This window comes from Pseudochaenichthys georgianus, chromosome 2, assembly GCF_902827115.2.
Source record: "Pseudochaenichthys georgianus chromosome 2, fPseGeo1.2, whole genome shotgun sequence".
Classification (NCBI taxonomy): Eukaryota; Metazoa; Chordata; class Actinopteri; order Perciformes; family Channichthyidae; genus Pseudochaenichthys; species Pseudochaenichthys georgianus.
Window position 1 is genome coordinate 11,722,218 of NC_047504.1, and position 14,992 is coordinate 11,737,209.

General features: G+C 41.7%; 1 protein-coding gene across 1 annotated transcript in view; it reads right to left on the reverse strand.

Moving 5' to 3' along the window:
• The window catches only part of LOC117456287 (DNA annealing helicase and endonuclease ZRANB3-like), a 50,150-nt gene that overhangs the window by 25,563 nt on the left and 9,595 nt on the right, over window positions 1-14,992 (reverse strand). Inside the window, exons 3-5 of the mRNA XM_034096112.2 lie at window positions 14,789-14,807; window positions 14,383-14,561; window positions 7,417-7,648 (exon numbers count right to left, since the gene is read on the reverse strand). Coding sequence (XP_033952003.1) covers window positions 7,417-7,648; window positions 14,383-14,561; window positions 14,789-14,807 — 430 coding nt within the window. The remainder of the gene's footprint in view (window positions 1-7,416; window positions 7,649-14,382; window positions 14,562-14,788; window positions 14,808-14,992) is intronic.

Here is a 14,992-nt window from a genome sequence, read left to right on the forward strand (position 1 = left end):
GTCATTAAAGTAAACTTCTCACCTTTTAGTTTCTGAAAGTTGCACGCATTAACTCAGAATAGCTTTCTTTGGCTGAATACACAGACCAAGATTACTCTACTGATGTGCATCTTGTGTGCAATTTATTCAAGGTCCACTCGGTTATTATTGTGCCTCTATCTTGAGCACTCGATGAAACATTTTGAGCACAGAAAAAAATATTGAGCAAGCAAGGAATCCTCAAGTCAAGTCAATTTCTCTTCTAAATATAATTGATGTGCTTGCTAAATGTATTTTTCTTTGCTCAAAAATGTTCCATTGCGAGCTCAATGCAATTTTCTATCCACAAAATGTTTCATTGTGTGCTCAAGATTTTTTTCTGTGCTAAAGATTGTTCAGGATAGAGGCAAATAATACCGTCATACCCTTGTCCTTAGCCTAGTTGAACAGTCCTGTGTGTTGTGCAACTGTGTCAGTGCCAATTAACCAGGTCAACCAGCGGTGCAGCCAGGAAATTCAACTGATTTGAAAATTAAATTAAAAATGGATAAATAAAAATCCACCTCCTCCTGCTATATCACTGCTGACATGGACATGGAGTCATCTTTGCGTCATAAAGACTGACGAGATGCTGTCTCAAGTGGACGTATGGCATTTTGAAGAGCCTTTTTCATACAGTGGGTCGACAGCAGGCTAGGATTTTCGTCATTTTAGGGGCAAGGTCATTTGGCCACATGCCAGGGCACAGAGGCCATTGAGGGAAACATTTGGATTTGGAGCTTACAAATAAATAACTTCACTTTCTAATGTCAAAAAACAAATCACTTTTTTAATATCAATAATCGTATCATCCTATAGGCCTATGCCTCCTTAGTATTACCGTATATAAAATGAAATACTTTACTTTGAATAATTAGTGTTTGGTATGTTTTCCATCTACTACTTCTCCCATTCAAAAATCCGAAATGAAATCTAAAAATCAAAAATTCTATTAATATGTAACAAATATATTCCATTTCCGAGCAGAAGAAACCGCCTTCAAGGGTCAAACTCTGCACACACATCATTCAGCAGTGCACAGTGAAGCTCCAACATCCAACTGTATGAACAAGCAATACTTTGAAATGCAAAAGTGTGTGCGTGTGTGTGTGCGTGTGCGTGTGTGTCTCTTTAATCAACTCCTCACAGCTCCTCATATCTGTTCAGAAACTGGACAAAAGTTACAAACCACAGGCTGTCTGTGTCATGACGAATACAGTCGCTGATTAATTCCGTCTTTAGGACGTTGTTGTGAGTGTGGACGGAGCAGCTACAACGTTAGTTTAGCCTGATCGATCCAATCTCCATTCACAAAACACGCATTTTAAAAGGTTTTGCATGCCGTCTTGTCTGCACACTTGTCAAAGCATTAAAGCATGGTTTTTACTAACCGTTATCAGTATTTAGTTACTTCGCATCATTTTGAAACGTGTATTACAATGAAATCGATAACATAGGTTAATGTTGTCGTAGTTGGTTTCCACCACAGTATTTACATGGATATAAGCCCCGCCCCCTCTCCAGCGCGTCCTGTTTGAATGACAGGAGTAAGCACAGCTGACAGCCGCGGTGAAACTCCAGCGGTTGGAGCAATGCTAGTATTCGCATCGCGTCCGTTGTGAACGCAGCATAACGCAGTTCAGAAACCTGTTCCGACGCTTTTAAAGCAACTTTTAACAGCGCGAGGCGCCCAAAGGCCACGGTGGCCGAAGGACGCACAATTATTTGTGGGGCATAACGGCCAGACAGAGGGGCTACGACGGCCGTGGCTGTCATGACCGCCGTGAAAATCCCGACCTGGACAGTGCGTGTGTGCATACCAGGATGCACAAAAGCACTGTCTGTGTGTACTCACCATATCCCTGACAATTTTCAGTATTTGCAGCAATTTATAAAGTAATGACAGGTAATCATCAGCCAGGTGATCTGAACAAGCTGCCACAGTGAGAGCACTATTCCAGATGCAGTGCTTGTTCAACAGGAACTTTGCATTTCCCCCCTCACACTGTTGATATAATAGGTGGGTGGAAATGAGGACACATCATGAGCGGTGCAGCATGCCCTGAGCTGTGTGCTAACTCTATGTCAGAGCCACAGTGAGTAATGATGGCAGCGAGGAGAGTGGCACACAGGCAGGGATAGGGCTTATCAGGTTTATGCTGCGGATGATAAAACGTTATATTCAGTTTCAGATTCTAGTGGCAGCCGAGAGAGAGATGATATCTAAAAAACGAACCTCCACACTGCGGGCAGGCTATGGCAGAGACAGGATGGCATGTGTCACACACACATATGCGCAGTATATAACACACACACACACACGGAGACGCACTGTCTCCACGAAACACCTTCTCGAGATTTCTTATAAGTACATCTTTCGTTTCTATTTTGGAATTAATTAGCTGCCTGAATCTCATCATGTAATTATCATGATGGAGCCGAGGCAATAATTAAGTTTTCCTCGCAGCAATGTGGCAGATAGATGACAGAGGGCTTCTGAGTCTTGTCTCGCAGAGATACTTAAATGTAGTCAAAACAGAACCTATGATGTCAGACTAGTAAAGTAGTTGGTTATCAGATTATAATTAAAAAGTGCCTTTACATAGAGAGGCATCTGTAGTCATGTGACCAAATCAAACCACATTTAGCATTACGTTAATATTGACTGTATTGTATAGATCTTAACCTTACCTGTACCAGATTGTGATGTAAGATTATTTAAAGTGGCAAGGCAAGTTTATTTATATAGCACTTTTCAACGCAAGGCAATTCAAAGTGCTTTACAAAAAAAAAAAAATGAAAGACATTAAGCATTAAAAAAGAAAAGCTAATAAAATAAACATTAAGGAAAAATACATGGATAAAAGTTACAATGCAGTCTAAAATATGAATAGTTCAATTAAAAGCAGCGACAAAATACTGGCACGCAGATACGTAACATTTTGATATACATTTCTCATTGTGAAGTAAATGTTGAATGTAATGGCTTTTGAATAGTGACAGCATCAGTATTAAGATTGGAACCCGATTAGCCTTTAAAAGCGTGTTAACCTTTCACAATAAAAGCCCTATATGTGTACACTGCCTTACTGCCGACCAGAGAGGCACATAAACAATATGTGTTGTTAATATGAAAATCAATTGGGAGAAGATATGTTATGGTATCATTAACTACAGCCACTCTAATGATCTTATGACCATTACGAATGTATTGCAGCTGCTGTGAGAAAGTAGGTGTGGAAGCCAGCGCTGTGTCAGTGCCTGCAGTACAGCGACAGCATGCAGCGTCTTATTGATACCGCATTGTTTCTATTCCCAGAGTCCACTTCATCTTCTGCAGTGATGGAATACGGCTGCAATCTACTGCTTGGATGTATCATAAAAGTGATATGATAAATCATTATGGAGAGGGGATTGGCTCCGGCGCTCTCCGCACACTGTTGTCCTGTGAACAGCCCTTCTTATTGTCTCTAAATTCAATAGTCACCCCTCCCCTGCGCGCCGCTTTTTATTACTCGTCTCATTTATTGCAGTGCAGTGTCTGTTCACGCCGGGTTTTGTAAATCAAGTTTTTGCAACAAAGGTTATTGAAATAAGTCCACGGGATTCTGGAGGATAAGTGATGCCGGGGAGAGTTAATTGGCTTTTTTATATGTTGGATCAGAGTGTAACCGGCAATGATGCAAGTTACCATGGCGATCTACCTGTGCTGCGATGTAAAACACCTTCGTGAGAAGCTTAATAATGTTTCTTCAGCAGCGTGGGCTCAGAACCACCTTTTGAAGTATTCTTCTAATCTGCTGCATGTGGTTTCTTATGTATATTTGTCCGAATTTCTCCTTCCTGTCCAGAAAATCAAAGCTAAGTGCATGTTGTAGGGAAGGGAAGCAGCTTCTCAATATGTATTATTCACCAAAACAGCAGAGACGGTAAAGGTACATACATCCTTTAATCAAGTAGAAGTACAGATACTCGTGTAAAAGTAGAAGTACTGACTAAACTTCTTTGCTCAAGTGAAAGTAAAGAACTTTGAAGTGTACTTCAGTAAAAAGTACCCATAGCTAGCAGCTGCTTTAAAGAGTACCTGACCTCCCTTTATATCAATAGAACAATAATGTCATTGTTAGCTAATGAATGTTTCCATGGTGACCAACGGCAACATGACAACGTTTCCATTGGTCCCTCTTCTTTAGAGAAGACCAGGAAGTGATGGATACACGGATCGTGTTCCAACCAATAGGCACGCAGTGACTCTAAAGAATAATGACCACGCACCAACACACATTCAGACTAAAGGAACCAGCTGTTTGGAAAATGAGAGAAGTAGAAAGTACAGGTATTTGAGTTCAACATGTGAGAAGTAGAAAGTACAGGTATTTGTGTTCAACATGTGAGAAGTAGAAAGTACAGGTATTTGGGTTCAACATGTAACAAGTAGAAAGTACAGGTATTTGAGTTCAACATGTAAGAAGTAGAAAGTACAGGTATTTGGGTTCAACATGTAAGAAGTAGAAAGTACAGGTATTTGGGTTCAACATGTGAGAAGTAGAAAGTACAGGTATTTGTGTTCAACATGTAAGAAGTAGAAAGTACAGGTATTTGTGTTCAACATGTAAGAAGTAGAAAGTACAGGTATTTGGGCTCAACATGTAAGAAGTAGAAAGTACAGGTATTTGTGTTCAACATGTAAGAAGTAGAAAGTACAGGTATTTGAGTTCAACGTGTAAGAAGTAGAAAGTACAGGTATTTGAGTTCAACGTGTAAGAAGTAGAAAGTACATGTATTTGAGTTCAACATGTGAGAAGTAGAAAATACAGGTATTTGAGTTCAACATGTGAGAAGTAGAAAGTACAGGTATTTGTGTTCAACATGTGAGAAGTAGAAAGTACAGGTATTTGGGTTCAACATGTAACAAGTAGAAAGTACAGGTATTTGAGTTCAACATGTAAGAAGTAGAAAGTACAGGTATTGGGGTTCAACATGTAAGAAGTAGAAAGTACAGGTATTTGTGTTCAACATGTGAGAAGTAGAAAGTACAGGTATTTGGGTTCAACATGTAAGAAGTAGAAAGTACAGGTATTTGAGTTCAACATGTGAGAAGTAGAAAGTACAGGTATTTGAGTTCAACATGTGAGAAGTAGAAAGTACAGGTATTTGTGTTCAACATGTGAGAAGTAGAAAGTACAGGTATTTGTGTTCAACATGTGAGAAGTAGAAAATACAGGTATTTGAGTTCAACATGTGAGAAGTAGAAAGTACAGGTATTTGTGTTCAACATGTGAGAAGTAGAAAGTACAGGTATTTGGGTTCAACATGTAACAAGTAGAAAGTACAGGTATTTGAGTTCAACATGTAAGAAGTAGAAAGTACAGGTATTGGGGTTCAACATGTAAGAAGTAGAAAGTACAGGTATTTGGGTTCAACATGTGAGAAGTAGAAAGTACAGGTATTTGTGTTCAACATGTAAGAAGTAGAAAGTACAGGTATTTGTGTTCAACATGTAAGAAGTAGAAAGTACAGGTATTTGGGCTCAACATGTAAGAAGTAGAAAGTACAGGTATTTGTGTTCAACATGTAAGAAGTAGAAAGTACAGGTATTTGAGTTCAACGTGTAAGAAGTAGAAAGTACAGGTATTTGAGTTCAACGTGTAAGAAGTAGAAAGTACATGTATTTGAGTTCAACATGTAAGAAGTAGAAAGTACAGGTATTTGTGTTCAACATGTAAGAAGTAGAAAGTACAGGTATTTGTGTTCAACATGTAAGAAGTAGAAAGTACAGGTATTTGAGTTCAACGTGTAAGAAGTAGAAAGTACATGTATTTGAGTTCAACATGTAAGAAGTAGAAAGTATAGGTATTTGTGTTCAACATGTAAGAAGTAGAAAGTACAGGTATTTGAGTTCAACGTGTAAGAAGTAGAAAGTACAGGTATTTGAGTTCAACGTGTAAGAAGTAGAAAGTACAGGTATTTGAGTTCAACGTGTAAGAAGTAGAAAGTACAGGTATTTGTGTTCAACATGTAAGAAGTAGAAAGTACAGGTATTTGGGTTCAACATGTGAGAAGTAGAAAGTACAGGTATTTGGGTTCAACATGTAAGAAGTAGAAAGTACAGGTATTTGAGTTCAACATGTAAGAAGTAGAAAGTACAGGTATTTGGGTTCAACATGTAAGAAGTAGAAAGTACAGGTATTTGAGTTCAACATGTAAGAAGTAGAAAGTACAGGTATTTGGGTTCAACATGTAAGAAGTAGAAAGTACAGGTATTTGGGTTCAACATGTAAGAAGTAGAAAGTACAGGTATTTGAGTTCAACATGTAAGAAGTAGAAAGTACAGGTATTTGGGTTCAACATGTAAGAAGTAGAAAGTACAGGTATTTGGGTTCAACATGTAAGAAGTAGAAAGTACAGGTATTTGAGTTCAACATGTAAGAAGTAGAAAGTACAGGTATTTGGGTTCAACATGTAAGAAGTAGAAAGTACAGGTATTTGTGTTCAACATGTAAGAAGTAGAAAGTACAGGTATTTGTGTTCAACATGTAAGAAGTAGAAAGTACAGGTATTTGGGTTCAACATGTAAGAAGTAGAAAGTACAGGTATTTGTGTTCAACATGTAAGAAGTAGAAAGTACAGGTATTTGGGTTCAACATGTAAGAAGTAGAAAGTACAGGTATTTGAGTTCAACATGTAAGAAGTAGAAAGTACAGGTATTTGAGTTCAACGTGTAAGAAGTAGAAAGTACAGGTATTTGGGTTCAACATGTGAGAAGTAGAAAGTACAGGTATTTGAGTTCAACATGTAAGAAGTAGAAAGTACAGGTATTTGAGTTCAACGTGTAAGAAGTAGAAAGTACAGGTATTTGGGTTCAACATGTGAGAAGTAGAAAGTACAGGTATTTGAGTTCAACATGTAAGAAGTAGAAAGTACAGGTATTTGGGTTCAACATGTAAGAAGTAGAAAGTACAGGTATTTGAGTTCAACATGTAAGAAGTAGAAAGTACAGGTATTTGTGTTAAACATGTGAGAAGTAGAAAGTACAGGTATTTGAGTTCAACATGTAAGAAGTAGAAAGTTCAGGTATTTCAGTTCAACATGTGAGAAGTAGAAAGTACAGGTATTTGAGTTCAACATGTAAGAAGTAGAAAGTACAGGTATTTGAGTTCAACATGTAAGAAGTAGAAAGTACAGGTATTTGAGTTCAACATGTGAGAAGTAGAAAGTACAGGTATTTGGGTTCAAAATGTAAGAAGTCAAAGTAAAAAGTCGTCGTGGAGTACTGATACCAGAAACATGTACTTAAGTACAGTAAGGAAGTATTTGTACTCCACTACTTCCCACATCTGCATAACAGGCATTTCCCATGAGACACCTGTCAAGTGTCCTTTAATCAGACGGTCTTACCTCCTCAGGCCGACCCAGAGCAGGAGTCCCAGTGAGCAGGATGGCCCGCTTGGTGCTCTGGATGAGAGGCGCCAGGATCTTTGTTCGCGCTGCGTTCCTGGACTTGAGGTAATGCGACTCGTCCACCACGACCACGGCGAACCTCTGCCGGTTCAGAGCCTCCACCAGGGGGCGAGCATCTGTAGTAAGGAGGCCGTAACCCAGCACCGTCACCTTGCTGCTGCTGATGCCCCTGCAGGAACACATGGAAGGTCACCTATTGTGCAAAACCCACTTCTCCATCAACATGTGTCCCCTCTTCTCCATGTCTCTTCTACATCAACATGTGTCCCCTCTTCTTCATGTCTCTTCTACATCAACATGTGTCCCCTCTTCTCATGTCTCTTCTACATCAACATGTGTCCCCTCTTCTTCATGTCTCTTCCACATCAACATGTGTCCCCTCTTCTTCATGTCTCTTCTACATCAACATGTGTCCCCTCTTCTTCATGTCTCTTCCACATCAACATGTGTCCCCTCTTCTTCATGTCTCTTCTACATCAACATGTGTCCCCTCTTCTCCATGTCTCTTCTACATCAACATGTGTCCCCTCTTCTCCATGTCTCTTCTACATCAACATGTGTCCCCCCTTCTCATGTCTCTTCTACATCAACATGTGTCCCCTCTTCTCCATGTCTCTTCTACATCAACATGTGTCCCCTCTTCTCCATGTCTCTTCTACATCAACATGTGTCCCCTCTTCTTCCATGTCTCTTCTACATCAACATGTGTCCCCTCTTCTCCATGTCTCTTCTACATCAACATGTGTCCCCTCTTCTTCATGTCTCTTCTACATCAACATGTGTCCCCTCTTCTTCATGTCTCCTTCTACATCAACATGTGTCCCCTCTTCTTCATGTCTCTTCTACATCAACATGTGTCCTCTCTTCTCCATCAACATGTGTCCCCTCTTCTCCATGTCTCTTCTACATCAACATGTGTCCCCTCTTCTTCATGTCTCTTCTACATCAACATGTGTCCCCTCTTCTCATGTCTCTTCTACATCAACATGTGTCCCCTCTTCTTCACTGTCTCTTCTACATCAACATGTGTCCCCTCTTCTTCATGTCTCCTCTACATCAACATGTGTCCCCTCTTCTTCATGTCTCTTCTACATCAACATGTGTCCCCTCTTCTTCCATGTCTCTTCTACATCAACATGTGTCCCCTCTTCTCCATGTCTCTTCTACATCAACATGTGTCCCCTCTTCTTCCATGTCTCTTCTACATCAACATGTGTCCCCTCTTCTTCATGTCTCTTCTACATCAACATGTGTCCCCTCTTCTTCATGTCTCTTCTACATCAACATGTGTCCCCTCTTCTTCATGTCTCTTCTACATCAACATGTGTCCCCTCTTCTCCATGTCTCTTCTACATCAACATGTGTCCCCTCTTCTTCATGTCTCTTCTACATCAACATGTGTCCCCTCTTCTCCATGTCTCTTCTACATCAACATGTGTCCCCTCTTCTTCATGTCTCTTCTACATCAACATGTGTCCCCTCTTCTTCATGTCTCTTCTACATCAACATGTGTCCCCTCTTCTTCCATGTCTCTTCTACATCAACATGTGTCCCCTCTTCTTCATGTCTCTTCTACATCAACATGTGTCCCCTCTTCTCCATGTCTCTTCTACATCAACATGTGTCCCCTCTTCTCCATGTCTCTTCTACATCAACATGTGTCCCCTCTTCTCCATGTCTCTTCTACATCAACATGTGTCCCCTCTTCTTCATGTCTCTTCTACATCAACATGTGTCCCCTCTTCTTCATGTCTCTTCTACATCAACATGTGTCCCCTCTTCTTCATGTCTCTTCTACATCAACATGTGTCCCCTCTTCTCATGTCTCTTCTACATCAACATGTGTCCCCTCTTCTTCATGTCTCTTCTACATCAACATGTGTCCCCTCTTCTTCATGTCTCTTCTACATCAACATGTGTCCCCTCTTCTTCATGTCTCTTCTACATCAACATGTGTCCCCTCTTCTTCATGTCTCTTCTACATCAACATGTGTCCCCTCTTCTTCATGTCTCTTCTACATCAACATGTGTCCCCTCTTCTTCATGTCTCTTCTACATCAACATGTGTCCCCTCTTCTCCATGTCTCTTCTACATCAACATGTGTCCCCTCTTCTTCATGTCTCTTCTACATCAACATGTGTCCCCTCTTCTTCATGTCTCTTCTACATCAACATGTGTCCCCTCTTCTTCATGTCTCTTCTACATCAACATGTGTCCCCTCTTCTTCATGTCTCTTCTACATCAACATGTGTCCCCTCTTCTCATGTCTCTTCTACATCAACATGTGTCCCCTCTTCTTCATGTCTCTTCTACATCAACATGTGTCCCCTCTTCTTCATGTCTCTTCTACATCAACATGTGTCCCCTCTTCTCCATGTCTCTTCTACATCAACATGTGTCCCCTCTTCTTCATGTCTCTTCTACATCAACATGTGTCCCCTCTTCTTCATGTCTCTTCTACATCAACATGTGTCCCCTCTTCTCATGTCTCTTCTACATCAACATGTGTCCCCTCTTCTCCATGTCTCTTCTACATCAACATGTGTCCCCTCTTCTTCATGTCTCTTCTACATCAACATGTGTCCCCTCTTCTCCATGTCTCTTCTACATCAACATGTGTCCCCTCTTCTTCATGTCTCTTCTACATCAACATGTGTCCCCTCTTCTTCATGTCTCTTCTACATCAACATGTGTCCCCTCTTCTTCATGTCTCTTCTACATCAACATGTGTCCCCTCTTCTTCATGTCTCTTCTACATCAACATGTGTCCCCTCTTCTCCATGTCTCTTCTACATCAACATGTGTCCCTCTTCTTCATGTCTCTTCTACATCAACATGTGTCCCTCTTCTTCATGTCTCTTCTACATCAACATGTGTCCCCTCTTCTTCATGTCTCTTCTACATCAACATGTGTCCCCTCTTCTCCATGTCTCTTCTACATCAACATGTGTCCCCTCTTCTTCATGTCTCTTCTACATCAACATGTGTCCCCTCTTCTTCATGTCTCTTCTACATCAACATGTGTCCCCTCTTCTTCATGTCTCTTCTACATCAACATGTGTCCCCTCTTCTTCATGTCTCTTCTACATCAACATGTGTCCCCTCTTCTCCATGTCTCTTCTACATCAACATGTGTCCCCTCTTCTCCATGTCTCTTCTACATCAACATGTGTCCCCTCTTCTCCATGTCTCTTCTACATCAACATGTGTCCCCTCTTCTTCATGTCTCTTCTACATCAACATGTGTCCCCTCTTCTTCATGTCTCTTCTACATCAACATGTGTCCCCTCTTCTCATGTCTCTTCTACATCAACATGTGTCCCCTCTTCTTCATGTCTCTTCTACATCAACATGTGTCCCCTCTTCTCCATGTCTCTTCTACATCAACATGTGTCCCCTCTTCTCCCATGTCTCTTCTACATCAACATGTGTCCCCTCTTCCTCATGTCTCTTCTACATCAACATGTGTCCCCTCTTCTTCATGTCTCTTCTACATCAACATGTGTCCCCTCTTCTTCATGTCTCTTCTACATCAACATGTGTCCCCTCTTCTCCATGTCTCTTCTACATCAACATGTGTCCCCTCTTCTCCATGTCTCTTCTACATCAACATGTGTCCCCTCTTCTCATGTCTCTTCTACATCAACATGTGTCCCCTCTTCTTCATCTCTCTTCTACATCAACATGTGTCCCCTCTTCTCCATGTCTCTTTCTACATCAACATGTGTCCCCTCTTCTTCATGTCTCTTCTACATCAACATGTGTCCCCTCTTCTCCATGTCTCTTCTACATCAACATGTGTCCCCTCTTCTTCCATGTCTCTTCTACATCAACATGTGTCCCCTCTTCTTCATGTCTCTTCTACATCAACATGTGTCCCCTCTTCTCATGTCTCTTCTACATCAACATGTGTCCCCTCTTCTTCATGTCTCTTCTACATCAACATGTGTCCCCTCTTCTTCATGTCTCTTCTACATCAACATGTGTCCCCTCTTCTTCATGTTCTCTTCTACATCAACATGTGTCCCCTCTTCTTCATGTCTCTTCTACATCAACATGTGTCCCCTCTTCTTCCATGTCTCTTCTACATCAACATGTGTCCCCTCTTCTCCATGTCTCTTCTACATCAACATGTGTCCCCTCTTCTCCATGTCTCTTCTACATCAACATGTGTCCCCTCTTCTTCATGTCTCTTCTACATCAACATGTGTCCCCTCTTCTTCATGTCTCTTCTACATCAACATGTGTCCCCTCTTCTCCATGTCTCTTCTACATCAACATGTGTCCCCTCTGTGGAAAGAGACTCTGAAAGTTTCAGGAACAAAGATTTTCTCTCTTTTTGATCCATTTCTATAAAAACCTGTCTGAAAACGAGCTGATCAGATTTTGGCCACTTTATGATGTCATAACGATGTTTCGTCTTGAGTAACCATTAGCCAATCAGCAACCAAGGTAACCCCCCCCCCCTCCTTATCACCTGAATCTCCTCTAGAGCTCCATTGAGTTCTTTGTAACCAAACCTCTCTCAGAGGGGCGTGGGGGAGGGGCTGCTTATTTTCATCTGAAGTAACAGACAGAGAATCAGCACTTTGGAAACAGGGCTGAAACAGAGGGGATTATGGGTAATGCTGCAATGATCTGTTTGCTGTTTCAATGCCGAAAAATATGAATCAGGTGTTAACACACACCGTCTCACAGCATGCAGATACAAGGCAACCTCAGCCTTTGAACTGCCACGGTAGTTCTTCCACCTTTCACACTGTGTGTCAACAGCTAGGAGTAAATACAACATCCGTTCACATATTCTCGTGTTTTATTCACTTCTGGCGTGTGGACTTGAGAATGTGAACACAAAGGACACAAACTTGGGCTCTCCTGCTTAAGAAATGCATTCCTTAGCTGTATTGCATGTTCCGCTTTTACGTCTCAACACAAACACGCGGCTACAGAGTCGCGGACAAACAAACGAGCGAACATGAAACTCTGAAGAAATCAAAAACTCTCCGGCATCTGTCGTGATTTTAATTCATCGCCTTCACCGCACACACACTTCCCGAGCTGAAATAAGGTGCCATTCATGTTCTACAAAAGAAGCAAAATACCGAGAGGACGCGCTGCATAATTCTTTCCCGTGCCTCCCTGTTCAGTCATTAACACATCCCGGCTCAAGGACACGTCTCCCCCGCAAGGCGTTCACCACCTCTCTCCGCGATGCGAGGTGCTGAGGACTTTCTTTCCCTCCAAGTCACAGATAGAGAAAAGTTTCATTCAAAAATACAACCAGGACGAAACTGGGGGAAAGTTGAGCTGATAAAGAAGTGTACATTGTGACGGCGCTGAATCAATACAAGCAGCTGTGAATATGAGACGCTTTTCTCCACCGCAGCATTTTTTACACAAAACATTCCTCCAGCAATATTGCAGACGCGGCGTTGACATGATTTGTCTGTCAGCGCTGTCAGACATCGGCCGGCTGACTCCTGACACCCGGGGACACTTTCAGATTAAAGTGTCAGGCAGAACTTCTCTGTCCATCACAGAGCGTGGTTATTCCTTCTCTTTAGGTCAATTATTACCGCATGCGAAGAAGAAGAAGAAGAAGAAGAAGAAGAAGAAGAAGAAGAAGAAGAAGAAGAAGAAGAAGAAGAAGAAGAAGAAGACGAAGACGAAGAAGAAGAAGAAGAAGACGGAGAAGAAGACGGAGAAGAAGACGAAGAAGAAGAAGGAGAAGGAGGAGAAGGAGGAGAAGGAGGAGAAGGAGGAGAAGGAGAAGACGAAGAAGAAGGAGGAGACGAAGACGGAGAAGGAGAAGAAGACGAAGACGAAGACGAAGAAGGACACTACCACAACTTCCACTTTAGTCCAAATGATGTTTCTCTCGCTATGAACGATGAACACGATCCACAGGATTATGTACGTGGTTTAAATTATCTGTGAGCGTTTAAAATCTGTGGGTCTGAATCTGCGAATGTGTCCTTATCCATAACGTGAAGAAATGTACCTTAAAGTAATTATTAAAATATACTGTTGTGCCGCCTGATATAATACTTTAATATTCCCGTCTAACCTTTGCTGTTTTAATTGTGATGTCTCTTTCGTGGACAACAAATATGCACGTACTTACAAATTTAAATTTCATTTCAGAGATTTAAATAATATTTAAAAGTTATGCATTTAAAGACATATTATAGATGTGACCTTTAACCAAAGTAAGTAATAATACAGCTGCTTGTTCCCACTATGCGTATTAAATCCAGCATATTTCCCTCAAGGTTCAACTTTTTGACCTCATAAAAAGTTAGACTTCCTCACGTTGCCGATATTAAACTGTTCCCCAAATCCAATGTCAAGTATAGAGATGAGGTGCCGATTGGAAATGAATCGTGCGTGTGAACCAGACAATCCACTATATATATATATTCTAGCAAAACACTGATTCTCTTAAACCGAACTACCACAAAGTCTGCATGACAAAGTAAAGGGTTATTTTTCCGAAATGGAGCAAAACATTAACGGATTGATTAAAGGCCAAAAAAACACTTAATGCAGATTTAACTACCCCTTATTATTTGTTTGTTTAGCCTGGCTAAGGTCGCTTGGAGGGATGAAGGTGAAAGGAGACGACCTGCTAGGTGCGTAATGATATATTGATCGGGATAGATCCAATAAAATAGATCCAATAATCTGGATGCAAAGCTAAAACAAGGATAGATCACATCATCAGGAACGTTTACTCGCCCTGTAATGAAACGGTGGAAGCGAGTGGATGTAAGTGATATGATATCGTCTCCTATCGACCGCAGGCCTCGAGATTGAATGCAGTCGTATTGCGGCAGACCTCGTGATATCTGATCCCTGTCCAAAGAAGCAATATCATATCCTGTTGTGCCGCCGTGACCTACATGGTGTGGCTCTTGTTCTCCACCAGGTTGATGTCTCCAGGCTGCAGCTCGGGGATCCACCTCTCCAGCTCCTCGATCCACGGATACTTCAGGGACGAGGGCACCACCACCAGCAGGGGCCACTCCTTCCTGTAGGCGCACGCAACGGCGATGGCTTGCACCGTCTTCCCGAGACCCATCTGGACGCGGCGGAGGGGAAAGAACAACAAGTCAATTGTGCGGCGGCCGGGGCTGATGTGCGGCCCAAGAGTAATACGGCCTCCGAAGGATTCTCGTGTCCAAAGCGATTAGCCCGGTGGGAGTGCTGCGCCGGGCTGACAAATTAATGTGGACGGCATGCAGCGAAGTCCCACGTTCATGTTTTGGGGAGAAGTAGATTTCCTGAGCCAGCGTTGTGTGGGCTTACCTCGTCAGCGATCATGCATCTGTAAAACAAAAGAAAACTTGGTCAGAGCGGCCCTGGTTGTTATGTAAAGAAGGCGCTTTGCTCAAGGGCATCAGTCAGAGAGGATTTCATCGTCCTGGAATTCCTGCTTTCCCTCTCAAACCTATACGTCTGCACTGGTGCTTTGTCTCAGTGTGACGAGTGCTGTTGCTATTCAATATGTAT